Source organism: Rhinopithecus roxellana, chromosome 16 (genome assembly GCF_007565055.1).
Source record: "Rhinopithecus roxellana isolate Shanxi Qingling chromosome 16, ASM756505v1, whole genome shotgun sequence".
NCBI lineage: Eukaryota > Metazoa > Chordata > Mammalia > Primates > Cercopithecidae > Rhinopithecus > Rhinopithecus roxellana.
The window spans coordinates 100,442,485-100,459,017 of record NC_044564.1 but is presented as its reverse complement, the minus strand read 5'-3'; the positions used below and the strand labels follow the sequence as shown (position 1 = coordinate 100,459,017).

Below are 16,533 nucleotides of genomic sequence, written 5' to 3'. Positions count from 1 at the left end.
AAGTGATACCTGTTCCACACCTTTAGAGGGACAACTAGAGGCCCGCAGGGGGACAGTGTTAAGAGGGAGAGCCAGGGAAGCCTGGCTCTGGGATGCGGGACGGCACAGCTGCCTTGGGCTCGCTGACCTAGTGAGCTCCTTGTCCCTGGAGGTATGTAAGGGGAGGCAGCGGTGGCTGGGGAGAGGACCACATTGCAGATGGGGTGCCCAGCAGGTGCTTTTGAAGTCCCTGACCACATGGAGGCTCTGCTGTCTGGCCTGATGCTACCTGGTTCTGGGGGCTCCATCTGCCTCTAGAGTTGGCGGGGCCTGGGGCTGCCCTCCCTGCCCCCCATCTGGGCCCAGGCTGGGATACAACTGGGTCCAGTGCTTCAAGCTCCCCTCTTCCTCTCCCTTTCCTCCCTCTCCAATAGCTCTTAAGAAGTGGGGGGTCCCCTGCCCCTATCTGGCCTCCTTGTCCCTTTCTGACAAGGCAAGGCAGACCCGCTGAGCATCCCTATCCCTTCTGGTGTCCCCACACAGCTGTGTGTGTGTTTTCCTGGGTTTGTCTGGGAGTTTGCATGTGTCTGCATGTGGCTCTCTGTCCCTTTGTGCCTGCCCAGGCTCAGGCCCCGAGCCTGCCCCCTGACAGTGCCTCCCCCTCAGGCCCCTCCCCACTGCTGCTCCAGACTCAGGCTGGGGGGCGGTTGCGGTTCCAGGCAGTGGGCCTGTCCCCAGAGGCCACCCCTGCCCTTGCTGGGGCACAGGTACACACGCTTCTCAGGTCACTGCCTCATGACGCCATTGTCCTGGGGCTTGCATGGAAGGCCATGGACACAGAGAGGACATTTAAAAAAATAGAGAGAATTTAAGCTTCCCAAAAAAGAGATGGGGAGGAGGTGATGGAGGCCAAGGTGGGGCTGGGAGGCGAGTGGCCGTCGAGAGCTCTGGGTCCCTGGGGATGACAAGGTCTCTGTGGGCAGGACACAGCCCCTGCCCAGGCTGTGCCCATCTACCGATCTGGCTGTACCCAACGGGCAGTGGTCAGGCCCTGCCGGCCGAGGGGAGGGCACCGTATGGCTGTCTGTAGTCTGTGCGGAGAGCAGGGCGGGGGTGGCCAGGCTGGCCGCAGAGGCTGGCGGTCCCCCCCAGGCCCCTGCCCAAGCGTCCGTGCGCCCGGCTGGCTCTCAGGAGGCGAAGTAGGAACTCTGCATGGAGTAGAGCCGGTCGATGGGGTTCCCCACGCGGGCCTGCAGGGAGCCCACGTCTGAGGAGCCGAGGAAGCAGTCGCTGAGGCTGGTTAAGGAGGTATCGCTGTCGATGTCATGGAAGATGGAGTCGTTCCCTGGGGGGGCAGAAGGGGTGTCAGGACCGCAGAGCAGGCTGGGGCTCCTGGGGGCCCTGTTTGCCCTGTAGGCTGTGTGACTGGAGGCCAGGGAGAGACAGGATGGCCTGCTGGCTAGTGTGGGCCAAGAGGGGCCGGGGCCCTTCCTGTCAGCAGGAGGCAGGAGGGCTGTGCTGGCCATGCTGCCTGAGCCCTGGGGCAGCAGGTGGCTTTATGTTCCCAGGTCTGCCTGGCCTGGCAGAGGGCAGGGCTGTGCTGGGGTGGGCGGGCGGAGGTAGGGCGGCTTACCATAGGGGTTCATGTGGTCACCTGGCATTTGGGGCGGCGTGAGGCCCTGCTGGAAGGGGTCGCTGCTGCCATACGGGCTCTGCTCCATGGCCACGATCTGCTGCTGCGGTGGGGCCAGTGGCGTGTAGGAGGCCATCATGCCCTCCATGCGGCTGGACAGGACCTCTGGGGGCACAGTGAGCCTTCACCCACTGGCCTGGCCCACGCCCTCCCAGCGACACCCCATGGCCCAGCTTCACCGGCAGCCTCCCCAGTCTGACCCCCTTCTGACTGCCCAGGCACCCCACTCTGGCTGAAGCTGTCCGGACACTGACTTCCCATCCCCTTCCCCAGGTGCACATTCCAGCTCCTCCTCCAGACACAGTTTATCAAAAGCCAGAGGCCTCCCCTCCCCACCTTCCTTCCTCCCACCACTCCACCCCTCCAGGGGATCCAGGGAGGAGGCAGACCCCACACAGGCAATAGTGATGCTGCCCTGCATCTGGGAGCACCAAGGTCCCAGACCCAGGCCAAAGAGGCCCTGGGAAGACTTCCTGGAGGAAAGGGCCCTCACCCCGATGTGACTTAAAGAACTAGCAGGGGCTCAACAGGCCAGAGCAGGGAAGGCAAGCCAGGCTGAGGGGCGGCAAACGCATGGACGAGACAGACCGCCAGGTAAGTGAGGGTGCAGCACGCGGGGCCGAGAGCCAGGGAGACAGGTCGGTGCCGAGAGGGACCACAGGTCATGGGGAGTCCTGGGGCGCTGAGCTGGGTGGGGGTCCCCGAGGCCGCTGGGAGCCGCAGGAGGGTTTGGTAGACAAGGGTGAGAAAGGCTGGAGGAGGAGACCCAGGCTGGGGCCAGTGGGGGAGGAAGCCAGAGGAAGGGTGGGATCTCTGTCAAGGTAGCTGTAGAAGAGACAGCTCCTAGGAGGGTGCGAGAGACATGAGAAGACTTCACTCCCCAACTTGGCACCTCAGCGGTTCAGCAGCATGGGATGAGAAAGGTCAGAGGTGACTCCTGGTTCCTGGTTCGACAGGGCGGATGGTGCTGCCATTTGCAGAGAAGGGTGGGGAGGAGCAGGGCATGCCATGTGCATGTGGGCAGGATGGAGGCAGGATGGAGGGTATGGCATGGGCTGGGATGAGCTGGGGGGACTGTGGGACCTTCTCAGGGAGGCTGTGTCCAGGAAGTAACTGGGAACACTGAGGGGTGAGACACAGTCCAGGACCTGGCTGGGAGACCAGAGGCAGTAACTGCAGCCCCAGGAGGGGCAGAGGGGGAAGCGAGGAAGAAGCAGGCGCTAAGGCTGTGTCCTTAGAAGCCCAGTCCAGCCTGGGACACTGGCCTGGCCCCCAGTGCCCGGGTATCTGCCCATTGGTGTCCTGGCACCTGCCCAGAAGCCTCCCTGTCACCGAGGCACAGGCAGCTGTCTCCCACCCGCTTCAGCAGCCCCAGGGAGCTCCCTGCTCCTCCCTCATGGCCTTGAAGGCCCAGGAGACCAACCCTGGCTCGAGATTCTGATATGGAAACACAGTGTTTGGTAAAGCAGTGATGAGGGGGCCTGACTCATGCCCCTGAAACTAGTCCCTCCCAACTCAGCAGGCCCCTCACGCCCTGACAAGCTTTGTCTGCAGAATTCCAGCAGGGTGGTAGCGCCATCCTGTTAAAGGTACAGGCTTTGAGCTCCAGGCTTGGGGCTGAGGTCCAACTTTGCGCCTTACTGGCTGAGGGATCCCAGGCAGTCCCTCAGTTTCCTCATCTGTGAAACGGGACATGGCGATACCCTTCCTTGCAGTGATCTGCGAGGACAGGGCAAGATGGGGTGTGCTGAAGGCTGAGACCCATGTCTGCACGCAGTGAGTGTGAGGAGACCGTTGCTGTTTTGACTGCAGAAATTCTGCCAACCCTCCAGGCCACCACTCTGCCATCTCTCCTCCCTGGGTCCCCTAGTCCCCATGGCTTCTCTATTTCTCTGTATCTCAGTGGTTTTAAAGCAGAAGTTTCCTGGGATCTGATGGCCTTGGTGGAAGGCTTTTCAGAAGTTTTGTTAAAAGAAACACCCCAGGCCCCTCTGTCCCTAGCCCGGGGACAGGTGCAGCCCTGGTCCCAGCCCTGGCCCAGGCTCACCCAGCCCCAGCCCCTGTCCCAGCTCACCCAGGCCCAGGCCCAGCCCCAGTCCCGGCCCTGGCTCACCCTGGCCCAGCCGCTGGGAGTTCTGCTGCTCCTGCTGCTGCTGGTGCCGTCGCGCCAGCTTCTTCATCTGCAGGGATAGCGCAGTTCAGGCCGGTGCTGCCCCTCGCCTCCAGGCACAGCCAGCCCTACGCCCCCTGGACCATAGTCTTCTGGCTGCCCCCTCTACTCCCACCCTACCTGGGGCCAGTGGGGGTAGAGGGTGGCCTCTTACCTTTGCTCTTTGGTTCTGAAACCAGACCTGGACCACACGTACACTGAGGCCCGTCTCAGCTGCCAGTGTCTCTCGGACCTGGCCCAGAGAGAGGGGGATCAGGTCAGGCCATCCAGGGGCAGCAGCTGGGAGATGGCGGGTTTAGGGGGATGATGGGATGTGGGGGGAGATGGAGGATGGAGGGATTTCCCTGCCCCCAGCAGGAGCAGGGGGTGGTCTCCAGAAAGGCAGTGGGTGTGTGGGCACCAGCCTCAGCCCTGCTCCCCTGGCCGCCCCTCACCTTTCGGCAAGGCTTGGACGAGACCTCGAAGGAGGCCTTGAAGGCTCTTCGCTGCTGCGTGGTGAGGATGGTCCGGGGTCGCTTGGGCCTCCGCGGGTCCTTCCCATCATCCCCGCTGCCCTTGCTCTGGCTGCCCTGCCCCTTGGCCGGCTTCATGTCCCCATCTTCATCCTCGCTCTTCACTGTGGGGGACACAACCCGGCCTGTGAGGAAGGGGCAGGGGCAGCCCGGGCCTCAGCCTTGTCCCCTTAGGCAACCTGCTGCTGCCCAACAGGAGCCTGTCCCCTCTGTTGATACCTGCCATGGCTCCCCAGTGCCCCCAGGATAAGGTCTCCTTCCCTCCCCTGGCCCACAGGCCCTGCCTCGCCTGGGCCCTCGTCTCCTGCCTGCTCTACCCTGCGAGTACACATGGTTATGCACATGGCTGTGTGGACACACACCAAAGTGTGCAAGCAAAGACATGCGCCGCAGATATTCACACAAGAGTGCTAGGGACCACGGCGTATGCACGCACACACTCAAGATGCACACTCACCCGCTGGCACATGCACATGGGCCCACAAAGGCCTCGCGCATGCAACTCACAGGCGTATTCACACACATGGGCCCATGCTCACGGGCAGGAACGTACAGGCATGCATGTATCTGGACAGACACAGACAGTGTGCGGAAGCATATGCACTTCAACCAGCGCTACAGCCACACCCACCACACACACACGGCATTTCCCTGCCCCAGGTTTGGGTCTCAGAAATGTCAGCAGCCCCAGATGGATGGCCAAGCCTCCCCAGCCACCACTGGGCCTCCCACTGCCCCCACCCAGGCTGGTCTTCCTGTTCTCCTTGGAGTGTGAGAAGGGTGATCTGCTCCCACTGAGACCCCCTCTGCTGGGCCTGGCCAGCCTCTGCTCTTCCTCAGGAGCCATGGGGCTGGCTGCAGCGGTGCCCTGCCCAGGGATGGGTAGGGACAGATGGTGGTGGGCTCACTGCCTCCACGCAGGCCCTGGCCATGGAAAACCCTTTCCATGTGGCAGATCCTGTTGCCAGAGGGCTCCAGGTTACCCATGGGGCCTGGCAGACCAGGACAACTCCTCTTCATGCCCCCTGTTCCAGTCCTTCCCCACTGTTCCCAGGACAAGGGCCAAAGCCACCTCCTGGCCTTTCCCTCCTTAAGGCTCACTCCTGGTCGGGCTCGCCCTGTCTGCCAGGAGGGCTTCAAACTGCCCTTGTCCTTTTGGGGGCTAGAGCAGAGCAGGGAGGGTCCTTCACCCTGGGAAATGGGGTCTTCCCCTCTAGCACAGAGGCCTCAGTCCCCTCCCCTCAGCTGGGAAACAGAGGCTGGCTTGGGGCTGTTTGCTTCCCACTGCTGAAGGCTCCAGGGGGCTGAGGAGGGGAGGGCACATCAGATCCCTGCCTCTCAGGCATCCCCAGCCTGTAGGCCGGGTGCTGGTGAAGACCCCTGTGGCGCTGGGCTGCGGGTTGGGGGGGGGCATCAAAACAGAGAGGGCAAGGGGGGTGGGCCAGAGAACAAGAGGTGTGTGTGCACACAAGCACAAGCCACAGGACATGTGAGCATGTGGACAAACATGTATGTGCAGCCATGTGGATCGGTGTTTAGTGCACAAGTGTGCGGTGTCTGTGTGTGTGTGTGTATGCTTAAGTGTGTACACTTGTGTGTGTGTACCTGGGTGTGGCTTTTGCATTCCCAGATATGTGAACACATATCTCCACATATATGTACATGTATCCATGCTCAGGGTAGGGGTATTCAGGCGTGCATTTTATGTGCTTATGTGTACACATGTGATCACACATGTGTTTATGTGTATGGATGTGTAGGTCTCAGGGGTAGTGTGCCTGGGAACATGCACGTTCGTGTCATGTGCACGCAGGTGGACACATCAGTGCGCGTGTGCATCTGGATATACATGCACCATCTGTATGCAGCTCAAGTCCTGGAAGCAGGAGGTGGCTTCTCCAGCCAGGACTCCCCGCCAGGACACCCCAGTGAGCCCTGTCCCCGAGGCCTGCCCCCAGCTCAGGCCAGGCCTCACCGGAGTCGGACTCGTCGGGGCTCACAGAGCTGAGCAGGTCCTTCTCCTTCTCGTAGTCACCCTTGCACAGTAGCTGGCCCTCCTTGAGCACGAACTCGTCGCCCTTGCGTAGCTGCCGCTCACACACGCAGCAGCAGAAGCAGCCCAGGTGGTACACGCACTCCAGCGCTCGCATCACAAACTCTGTAGGGGCGATCTTCTCCATGCAGCCGCTGCACTTGGCCGCGAAGAGCCTGCGGATGCACAAAGCGGGTGTGTTGGCTGCACTCACAAGTCCCTCCCAGGGGCCACTCCCCTCGAGGGCCTCTCCCTCTTGCCGCCCTGACCCTCAGGCCCAGGTGGGAGGGAGAGGCCCTCCTTGGGCACTGGGCCAGACAGTAGAAGGGCCCTGCAGCCCTATTCTGCCCACAGGCCCCCAGAGGCCCTGGGGTTAGTGTTGGCATCCTGCCTAGGGTCACCTGTCCCAGGCATGGCAGCTCAGGGCCCTTCCAGCTCAGAGCCATGGTGGCCACTAGAGGGCAGTGTGCAGGCTCCACCCAAACTTTCCCTGGGGGCCAGATCAGCCCCTGTCTGGAAAGGATCCTTTCTCCCTCAGCTCCCTGGTCTGCCTCTCCTCTGATCCTCCCTCACCAACACATCCAGCCAATTCCCTGCCCAACCCACTGCCCAGCCTGGGCCCCTCCTCTCCTGCCTGAGCAATTGCCTGGTCCCCTCTCTGGGCTCCTGGCCCCTTCAATCCTTCAAACCACAGCCCACACAGGAGCCGTCATACACACAGGAGCCAGGGGATCTTTCTAAAATACAAATCGGATCAAGCTGCTTCCCTGCTCCAGACTCTTCCATGGCTCCCTAGTGCCCTTAGGAGACCATCTGAGCTCCTGAGGCTGGCACTCAAGGCCCTTCATGATCCTGCCTCTTCCCTCTCTACCCTCTGCCTCCCCAGGCTGCAGCCCCAAAGAACAGCCTGCAGTTTCTCCAGAGCACCATCGTGGCAGCCTTTCAACACATCTTCCTCTGTCCTTTGGCTTGGCTAACACCTTCCCATCCCTCCGTCTTGGCTTATGCATCTCCATCACGAACAGATATTCACTGAACACGTACAGAGTGCCAGCCCGACTCTAAGCATCTTACGTGCAGAGATGCATTTAATCCTTGCAACAACCCTACAAGAAGAGAATGAACATTAGCCCCATTTTAGAGATGAGGAAATTGAGGTGCTAAGAGGCAGAGTCACTTGCTCAGAGTTACATGGGTAAATGCTGGAGGCAACTCCCAGGCTGGGCCTAATCCAGCTCCCGCATGACAACGTGGTCCCATCTCCCATCATCTCTGCAGACAAACGAGGGCGGCGGGGGCTGGGGGGGCGGTCTCTGGGCCCTGGCCAGCACTAGCGGGAGGGGCTAGGTACCACGGCCCCTCCTCTGCTGTGTCTGCTGACCGCTCCTCCCGACACTCCTCCACCCTGTCACGTGTCCTGCTCTGTGGGAACTCAGCTCAACAACACTTTGATGGAAAAATTTATGAAGAATCAAATTATTGCTGCTGGGAGGGAATTAAAATCATTTTTCATTCCCGGCGTCCCCGGGCCACGTCTGCGGGCGCCACCTTGGGAGCGCTGTGCACATCCCATCCCTCTTTATGGCCCGCCATCACGGGCACAGATTACAGCTGCAATTCTCTACTAATCGGTTCTGGAACAGAAATGGCCATAAATGGGAGGCACTCGCCTGCCTCCCTTCCCGGGGCTGCCATCAGAACCGCCCACGGTGAGCTGGTGGGGCGAAGTGGGTAGGGCCGCTTTGAGCTCTGCATGCTGCCTGGGCACTGGCCAGAGCACTCAGCAGGGGGCACCCCCAGCGACCCCTGCCACCCACCTCTATTCTACCCAGCAGGCTCCTACTCATCCTGCAATGCCCAACTCCAATGCCACCTCCTCTGGGAAACCTCTGATGCCCCAGTCTGGGGGAGGTGGCCTTCTCTATGCTCCCCTGAGCTTCCCCCAGCCTCAGTTTACTCCTGTAAAATGGAGATGTCAAGCCCTTCCTGAAGGCTGTTGTCAGGATTCGAGGATGCTGAGCATGTAACTCAATGCACGGGTATCACAGCAGAATGACAATGCATGTCTCTGCTGGTGCCCAACTCTACCAACTTTACTGGGGTTCCCTGAGACAGGACCTGGTCCCATCTGATCCTCAAGGGGGCCTCCGTGAATGTTTACAGAGTAGGTGAGTAAAGGCCTGGGGTGAGCTGAGGCTGAGGCCAGGCTCTGCTCTGGGCATGCTGGACCCCACCAGCCTGCAGGGCATGGCTCTGCAAGGGGAATGTGGGCTGGATTTTGGCTTTAATTTGGCCCTCTGGCTGAATCCCCTTGTTCGAGGCACAACCTACCCAACTGTCAGGGATAGCTTTAGGTAGAGGCCCTAGGAATCTGGCTGGCTGTCCAGCTCTACCGAGGGGCTGAGGAAGGAGCCTGGGTTTGTAGAACCTGGTGCTCTGACATGGAGGGTGGTCCTCCCCCAACCCCCACTTCCCCTCTGTCCCCTCCCCACACTCCATCTGACCTAGTGGCCACACTAAGGTCTGCAGCCTGACCTCTGTGGCCTCCGAGTGAACAGACACTGGCCGTGTCGCTGCTAGCATGGCAGAGCCAGGGTCTCAGGGTCCCAGGCCAGGGTCAGCACACCTTGGGTGACTCCCGGAGAGGAGACCTTCTTAGGCTGGGGAGAGGGCAGCAGGGCGGGTGACCTGCATTTGCAGTCAAAGCCACAATGCTGGCTGTGTTCAGAACAGCCGCTAATGCCTTGGCAGCAGGGGGTCGATTGCTACTTTCTCCAAACTCATCAACACAATCTATTATTAATACTTCTCCAAAGGCTCGGTGCCGCCATTACGGAGGCAGCGCCAGCCACTCAGGGCACCATCTGTTATCTAGATTGCAAAAACTCGGGAAATAAAACAAACTGCACGCACTTTATAAACAGCGTGCGCCATCCGTTTGGTCTCCAAGCATCTCTCCACCCAATAAAACATCGGGGGGGAATGCATGAAATACTCACTCCCAATTATGGGGCTGCCTTTGTCTACTGTGCTGGGGTGAGAGCGACTAATGGCGTGTGTGGGAGGGGTTGGGGATACCAGCGGGGTCCCCTCTTCTCTGTGGGTCCCCATTCCCCCTCTCTTCGTGTTTCCCACCATGGAGGACTATGGAGCCAGCCACTGAGAAGCAGGCCCAGCCACAGACAGGTGGCACTGGAATCACATGGACATGAGTTCCATGCCTTGTCCCACCACTTGCTAGCTGGTGACCGGGCGAGTAATTTGTCTCAGCTCACTTATCTGTACAATGGACTGGACAACATTGCCTGCATCTCAGCATGAACATGTAGCGAGTTGTTGGTGTAAAGCAGCAGCTGTGGCGGGCACAATCTCCATAACTTCCTCACTGTGTGGCCTTAGGCAAGGCATTTGACCTCTCTGAGCCTCAAATTCTTCATCTATAAAATGGGAATGATCAGGCCAGCGCGGCGGCTCACGCCTGTAATCTCAGCACTTTGGGAGGCCGAGATGGGCAGATCACGACGTCAGGAGATTGAGACCAGCCTGGGCCGGGTGCAGTGGCTCACGCCTGTAATCCCAGCACTTTGGGAGGCCGAGATGGGCGGATCACGAGGTCAAGAGATCGAGACCATCCTGGCTAACACGGTGAAACCCCATCTCTACTAAAAATACAAAAAAATTAGCCAGGCGTAGTGGCAGGTACCCGTAGTCCCCAGCTACTCGGGACGCTGAGGCAGGATAATGGCGTGAACCTGGGAGGCGGAGCTTGCAGTGAGCCGAGATCACGCCACCGCACTCCAGCCTGGGTGACTGAGAAAGACTCCGTCTCAAAAAAAAAAAAGAAAGAAAAAGACCAGCCTGGCCAACATGGTGAAACCCCGTCTCTACTAAAAATACAAAAATCAGCCGGGCGTGGTGGTGCACGCCTGTAATCCCAGCTACTCGGGAGGCTGAGGCAGAAGAATCGCTTGAACCCAGGAGATGGAGGTTGCAGTGAGCCGAGATTATGCCACTGCACTCCAGCCTGGGTGACAGAGAGAGACTCCGTCTCAAAAAATAAAAAAAAATTTAAAAAATTAAAAAAAAATGGGAATGATCATCCCGACCATGGGGTTTTTGGCAGGGGCTGGATGCATTGAAAGCCCTCGGCACCACGCTGGCATGAAGAAAGTACTCCATGTTTCTTTCGTTCGGTGTGTGCCCAAAACGCATTTGTTGCTCACCTTTGCTAGGGTCTCCACAATTCCTGGAGGCAGCCTCCCTGACACTGACTGGGTTTACAGGGCCCCGCTGTGCCTCCTTCTCACCACCACCCCGGGTCCTGGCCAGCCCTTCTAGCTTGTTTGGCCTGATCTGGACAGAGCACTCCTGGCTCCATTATCAGTCTCAGAACATTACTGAGGACTAATAATGCTCAGTTATCAGCTACCTGCATCACTTCATTCAATCCTCACAGAACCCTCAAAGGACGATGCTGTTTCCATTCCCATTTTACAGATGAGCACAGAAAGGTGCAGAGGCCGGATCACTCCTTCAAGGTCACACAGCAGCGTCACCAGATACTCCAGATACTCCCTTCCTGATCTGTGCATCTCCGTGTGCCTTTGCTCATAAGCCGCCCTTACCCTGGGCCCTGGGTATCATGCCCATGTCTGTCTGTTCCTGAGACTTGGGGCCCGATTCACCCCAGGTTCTTATTACTTAGCATGAGCCCGGCCTCCAGAAGGTGGGGCTGGCCATACACATCTCCCCCACCTCCAAACACATTTTTCCCCTCCGTGGTATCATCTGATATTATGGAGTAAGAAATTCCATCTTCAGGGATGTCCCTCCTTTGAAGAGTCCAGGCTGTGAGAAGATAGCTCCATATCCTCTGAGTTTTTATGGGTTTATTTGTTTAATGCTCAATTTATTAAACTCATAAGGCTAATAAACAAAACTCTGAAAACCAATTTTTTCAGGAGCATTTGAACACGGATTACAAATCTGATTAATTTCTTTTTTTTTTTTTTTTTTTTTTGAGATAGAGTCTCGCTCTGTCACCCAGGCTGGAGTGCAGTGGTGCGATCTCGGCTCACTGCAAGCTCCGCCTCCCGGGTTCATGCCATTCTCCTGCCTCAGCCTCCTGAGTAGCTGGGACTACAGGCACCCGCCACCACGCCCGGCTAATTTTTTGTATTTTTTAGTAGAGACGGGGTTTCACCGTGTTAGCCAGGATGGTCTCGACTTAAATCACTGACAACTGCAGAGACACACAGAGTATGGCTGATTCTTTCACCTCCAATAACATTGGCTTTCCTAGTGTTCTGGGAGCACTCCAGCTTCTCCAAGCAGGTCTTCATGCCCAGATCTGAGGGTCCAGACAGCATGCACTGGACTTGGAATCCCAGCTCTATCACTTCCTGGCACTGGAATCTTGCACAAGTCCCTTCTCTTGAGCCTCTGTCCCCAACTGTCCAGTGGGGATGATGACAGAGACTGCCTGACAGGGCTGGGCACAGGAGATGGGCTCAATAAACGGCGATCATGATCACTGTTATCAGCTCTCCAGGACTTCCTGCTTACCGCCCTTGCTGAGTCCAGATCTCCTACCCTCCTCTGAGGGTGCCATTCCCATACCCCATCACTGCCCTTTACAGTTTATGTGGCTCTTCCTTAGGTTCTCAGAATAATTCACACTTCACACTCCACTCAGGTCTCTCTACTCTCAATGGGCCTCTTTCACCCCTCAAGGCAACCCCATCCAGCCCCTCTGCCACAGCCTAGGGGCAACTCCCAGCCTTTGTCCAGGACACTGCTACCTCCCTCTTCAGAGATAAACCAGAAGGTTACGAGAGAGACACCCAAAGTTTGGTCTTGCCTCCTCATCAAGTTAAATTAGATTACACACCCTCTTCATTTCTGAATGTCCAAGAGCACCCCAAAATGTCAGGATAAGCCCAAAGACCTCGCTGTGGCACTCGAGGCCCCACCCACCCCGTGACACCCGGCTCTCACTGCCAGGCTTCTCACTGCTCTCTGAACATAGCAAGCCCTTTCTTGCCTCCTTAGTGCTTAAAATTCCATCTGCTTCCAAGGCCTGGCTTCTCTGCCCCCTTCCTTTGCTTCTTGCTAAACTCCTCTTCATCCTTGAAGACCCAATTCAAGTGTCACCTCCTCTGTGAAGCCTTCCCTGATACCCAGAATCCCAGCCTCTCTCTAGTTATTTGTGCGTCTGAAGTCCCGACCAACCTAGAAATCAGACACTGGGTCTAATTTACTGGCATGGAGGAGGTGGTTAGTGTTTGTCAAATGAATGCACAACCTTGTGTGAAATGAAATGGGCAGCCAGGTAGCACAAGAAAACGCCAGGTATTCTGCTCCTAAGGGTCTGAAACTGCCACCGCGTAACAAGGTAAGTGAACTCGCCCTCCGGCCCCCAGCCCCTTCACAAGGACACAACTTGGGTCCAGTTTGTTAAATTTGTATTGGTGGAGTTCCACGCATGCTTCCTGCAGGACTGGGAGTCCCCAACCCCAAAAGCACCCTCATCCCCTGTACCAAGGGAAAGACCCCGGGGGTACCATGTTTGTAATGATTCTTGTGACCGGAAGTGATTGGACCAGGCCTGGACATCTGATTCAAGAGGGGCCAGTCAGACCCTCTGTCCTGTGTGCCTTCCTTCCCCTGCTCACTCAAGAGCTCTGTCAGCCCCCACTCCATCTTCAGTGGCTCCCACACCTCCATCGCCAGCTGCACAGCCCCGGGTGATTCACATCCCTTCTCCAAGCCTCAGATTCTTGTTCTGTCAAATGGGGGTTTGACCTGTCCCTCCCTGGGTAATTGAGAATCTGGTGATTTTAACCCATGTGGGAAGGCTTGGCCCAGCATCTGGCACAGGAAGGATCTCAATAGGTGTGTGCTGTCTTCTTCTCCCCAATCTAAGTCTCTGGAACTTTCTCTTCCCCACCTCCGATTTTTATCTGAAGCCCCATAATTGCACTGTTGGGTTTGTGCTCTCCCTGTCTGCCTGTCTGTCTGTCCCTTTATGGGTATGCGCCGCACTGGGGACCAGGCAGATTCCAGGCTGGTTTCCTTTAGGGCCGCTCCATGCCCAAGACCCATGGCCCCTGCAGCAACCACTGCTGGGAACACCCTCCTGCCTCCAAGGGGACCACGAGGTTTGGTCCTGCAACTGCAGCCCTTCTGTTCCCACCGGCTACACCCTCTCACATTCACCCAGCAAACACCCGTGGAGGCTGACTCTCGGCTGGGCGATGGAAGACACTTAGGGCATGGAGTTAGACGGAATCTCATCCTGTAGAACACATGCTTGGATGGGGTACTGGGGCATGCTGGGCAAGCAGAGAGGCACAGAAAGCACCAAGAATCTATCTGGGAACTTCCTGGAAAAGGTGACATGACACATACTTAAGAACCTGGTTCTGGACAGAAGGAATGGGTTTGAATCCGGGCTCTGCCACTTCCTGGCTGCCTGACTTGGGACAAGCCACCGCTGCTCTCTGACCTGGTCTTCCCATTTGAAAGCTGGCGATCCCAATTCCCACCTTACGGGTAATCATCATAATGTGTTGACCTCCCTGTGTCACACCTCCTTCCTAGGCTGGTGGCGAGGTGCCCAGGACAGCATGGCTGTAGAGCATGTCGGACAGTAAGCACTCAGTGTGGTGGCTGAGGTTATGACTGTGGGCGGGACTGGGCTCTGATGATGCGGGCTGAAGGATGAGCTGCAGTTCACAGGAGCTAGGGGACAGGACCCTAGACACTCCGGGGGTCGCGGCTGCTGCTGCTAGAGTCAGCCTGTCACTTGGAGAGGGAGCCGCCTGGCCTCCTCCCTGCCGGACTCGCTGACATCTCCCCCACGTGCCTGCCGCGTCCTTATCATTCCGGGCGTAGCTGTTTTTTATTTTGAGACAAAAAAGGGCCTGTTGACGGGGATCCAACTCAAACCAGCTGCAAACATCTGCTTTGATGCGGCGGCCGCGGGCCGGGCGGGCGGCGGCGGGAGCCGCGGGCTGGGGCCCCGGTACGCGCGTCAATCACGCGGCTGGAATGCGAGGCGAGGCGGGCGCGCTCTGCGGGCCTCGGGGGGCCTCTCCCAGCCTCCCGGCCTCCCCAGGCCTCCTCGCCGCGTCGGGGCCGGGCCTGCAGCGAGGGCTGCCCCGGCGCTTCCTGCGGCCCGGGCGCAGACGCAGCTGTGCGGGGCCGCCGGCCCCTCGGCCCTTTGATCCGCGCCAGGAGAGCTGTCGGGAGCCCCCAGCCGGGGCTGGAGGTCACGGGCCAGGGACAGGGAGGGACGGGCACAGCCGGGAGCCCGGGGAGCCATCCCGGGCCAGCCTGGCCAGGGAGGCCCACATGCACATTTGGCGATTCCACAAATATTTTTCTTTTCTTTTTCTTTTTGTCTTTTTTTTTTTTTTTTTTTTTCTTTTTTGAGACAGAGTCTCGCTCTGTCACCCAGGCTGGATGACACTGCAGCCTCCGCCTCCCGGGTTCAAGCGATTCTCCTACCTCACCTTCCCCAGTAGCTGGGACTACAGGCACGCGCCACCGCGCCCAGCTAGTATTTGTATTCTTAGTAGAGACAGGGTTTCACCATGTTGGCCAGGCTGGTCTCGATCTCCTGACTTCGTGATCCCCTCGCCCGCCTCGGGCTCTCAAAGCGTTGGGATTACAGGCGTGAGCCACCGCACCAGGCCCCACAAATATTTCTTTACCGCCTGCTATATGTGGGTCAGCGCTGTCTGGAGGCGGGGCTAGAGCAGCTAGCAGAGTCAGCCCCTCCCAGTGCCCCCACCCCCAGTTCCTTCTTATCGGTGGAGGACATTCTCATAGGCGGAAGGACAGTAACAATGATCTATTTTAACACGTAGATAAATCCATTTCATACAGAGTATGACGAATGGTGACTACAAGGCAAAGAAGAGTGAGACAGGGAAGAGAGATGGGGCTGCAGGTTTAGAAGGGACAGTCACAAGCATGAACGAGACACACATTCCAGCAGGCACCTGGGGGGCGGTATCTACAATACTGGGGGAGGTGGTTCCTTGCAGAGGAACTGCTTGCCCAGTGCAAAGGCCCTGGGGAGGCCGGGCTCCGTGGCTGACCCCTGTAATCCCAGCACTTTGGTAGGATGAGGCTTGTAGATTGCTTGAGCCCAGGAGTTTGAGACTAGCCTGGGCAACATGGCCAAAGTCCATCTTTATCAAAAATAAAATAAATAAATAAATAAATAAATAAATAAATAAATAAATAAATAAAAAAGAAGGGCCCTGGGGACCAAATATCTGGGGTGTGGCTGGAGCAGATGAGTGACAGGGGACAAAGTGCAGGTAGAGCTGGGAGGCAAACGGGACAGATCACATGAGATAGGGACCCTGGGAAGGTTGTGGGGGGGGGGCTGTTATCTGATTGGCATTTTATTTTTTAAAGTTTTTATTTATTTATTTTTTGAGACAGTCTCGCTCTGTGGTCCAGGTCAGAGTGCAGTGGCGTGATCTTGGCTCACTGCAACCTCTGCCTCCTGGGTTCAAGCGATTCTCCTGCCTCAGACTCCCAAGTAGCTGGGATTACAGGCATGCACCACCACACTCGGCTAATTTTTGTATTTTCAGTAGAGAAATACAAAATTTCTCTACTGAGAGAAATTTCACTATGTTGGCCAGGCTGGTTACGAACTCCTAACCTCGAATGTTCCACCCACCTCAGCCTCCCAAAGTGTTGGGATTACAGGTGTGAGCCACTGCACCCGGCCCTGACTGGCATTTTAACCAGGTTCCTTAGGCACCTGTAGGGGGAAACCGGGTTAGAGGGAGGAGCAGGGAGTGGCTTTGGGAAGTTAGCACAGCGAAGGTGTCGGCTCAGAGCCAGGAGGGCGGGGGAAGCCTTGCGAAGGCAGACAGGGGCCCGAGAGGAAGCAAGAGAAAGGATGGCATTGGGGATGAGTCCAAGATCTCCCGGCCTGAGCACCCGGAATGACGGAGTTGCCACTAAAGGACATGGTGTCTGTGGTGCTACCAGGGGAAGAACAGGGAGGGCAGTCCTGGATGTCTTAGGTCTGAGTTGCCTTCTAGGCAGCCATGTGGATAGGTCCAGGGGCAGCTGCTTGTGTGAGGCTAGAGTTCAGGGAGAGGTGCAGGATGGAGAT

The 16,533-nt window shown here is 57.7% G+C and overlaps 1 protein-coding gene across 4 annotated transcripts in view; it reads right to left on the bottom strand.

Annotated features, from left to right (window-relative positions):
* Positions 1-906: 906 nt before the first annotated feature.
* LMX1B (LIM homeobox transcription factor 1 beta) overlaps positions 907-16,533 on the bottom strand; it is an 83,502-nt gene continuing 67,875 nt past the window's right edge. Inside the window, exons 3-8 of one of the 4 annotated variants that reach the window (XM_010365876.2) lie at positions 6,330-6,562; positions 4,277-4,458; positions 3,997-4,074; positions 3,747-3,852; positions 1,634-1,777; positions 907-1,324 (exon numbers count right to left, since the gene is read on the bottom strand). In XM_010365876.2, the coding sequence (XP_010364178.2) occupies positions 1,167-1,324; positions 1,634-1,777; positions 3,747-3,852; positions 3,997-4,074; positions 4,277-4,458; positions 6,330-6,562 (901 nt within the window). In that variant the 3' untranslated portion in view covers positions 907-1,166. Of the gene's footprint in view, positions 1,325-1,612; positions 1,778-3,746; positions 3,853-3,996; positions 4,075-4,276; positions 4,459-6,329; positions 6,563-16,533 lie in introns of all 4 variants that reach the window. The other 3 variants (XM_010365880.2, XM_010365877.2, XM_010365879.2) reach the window with 3 other exon arrangements.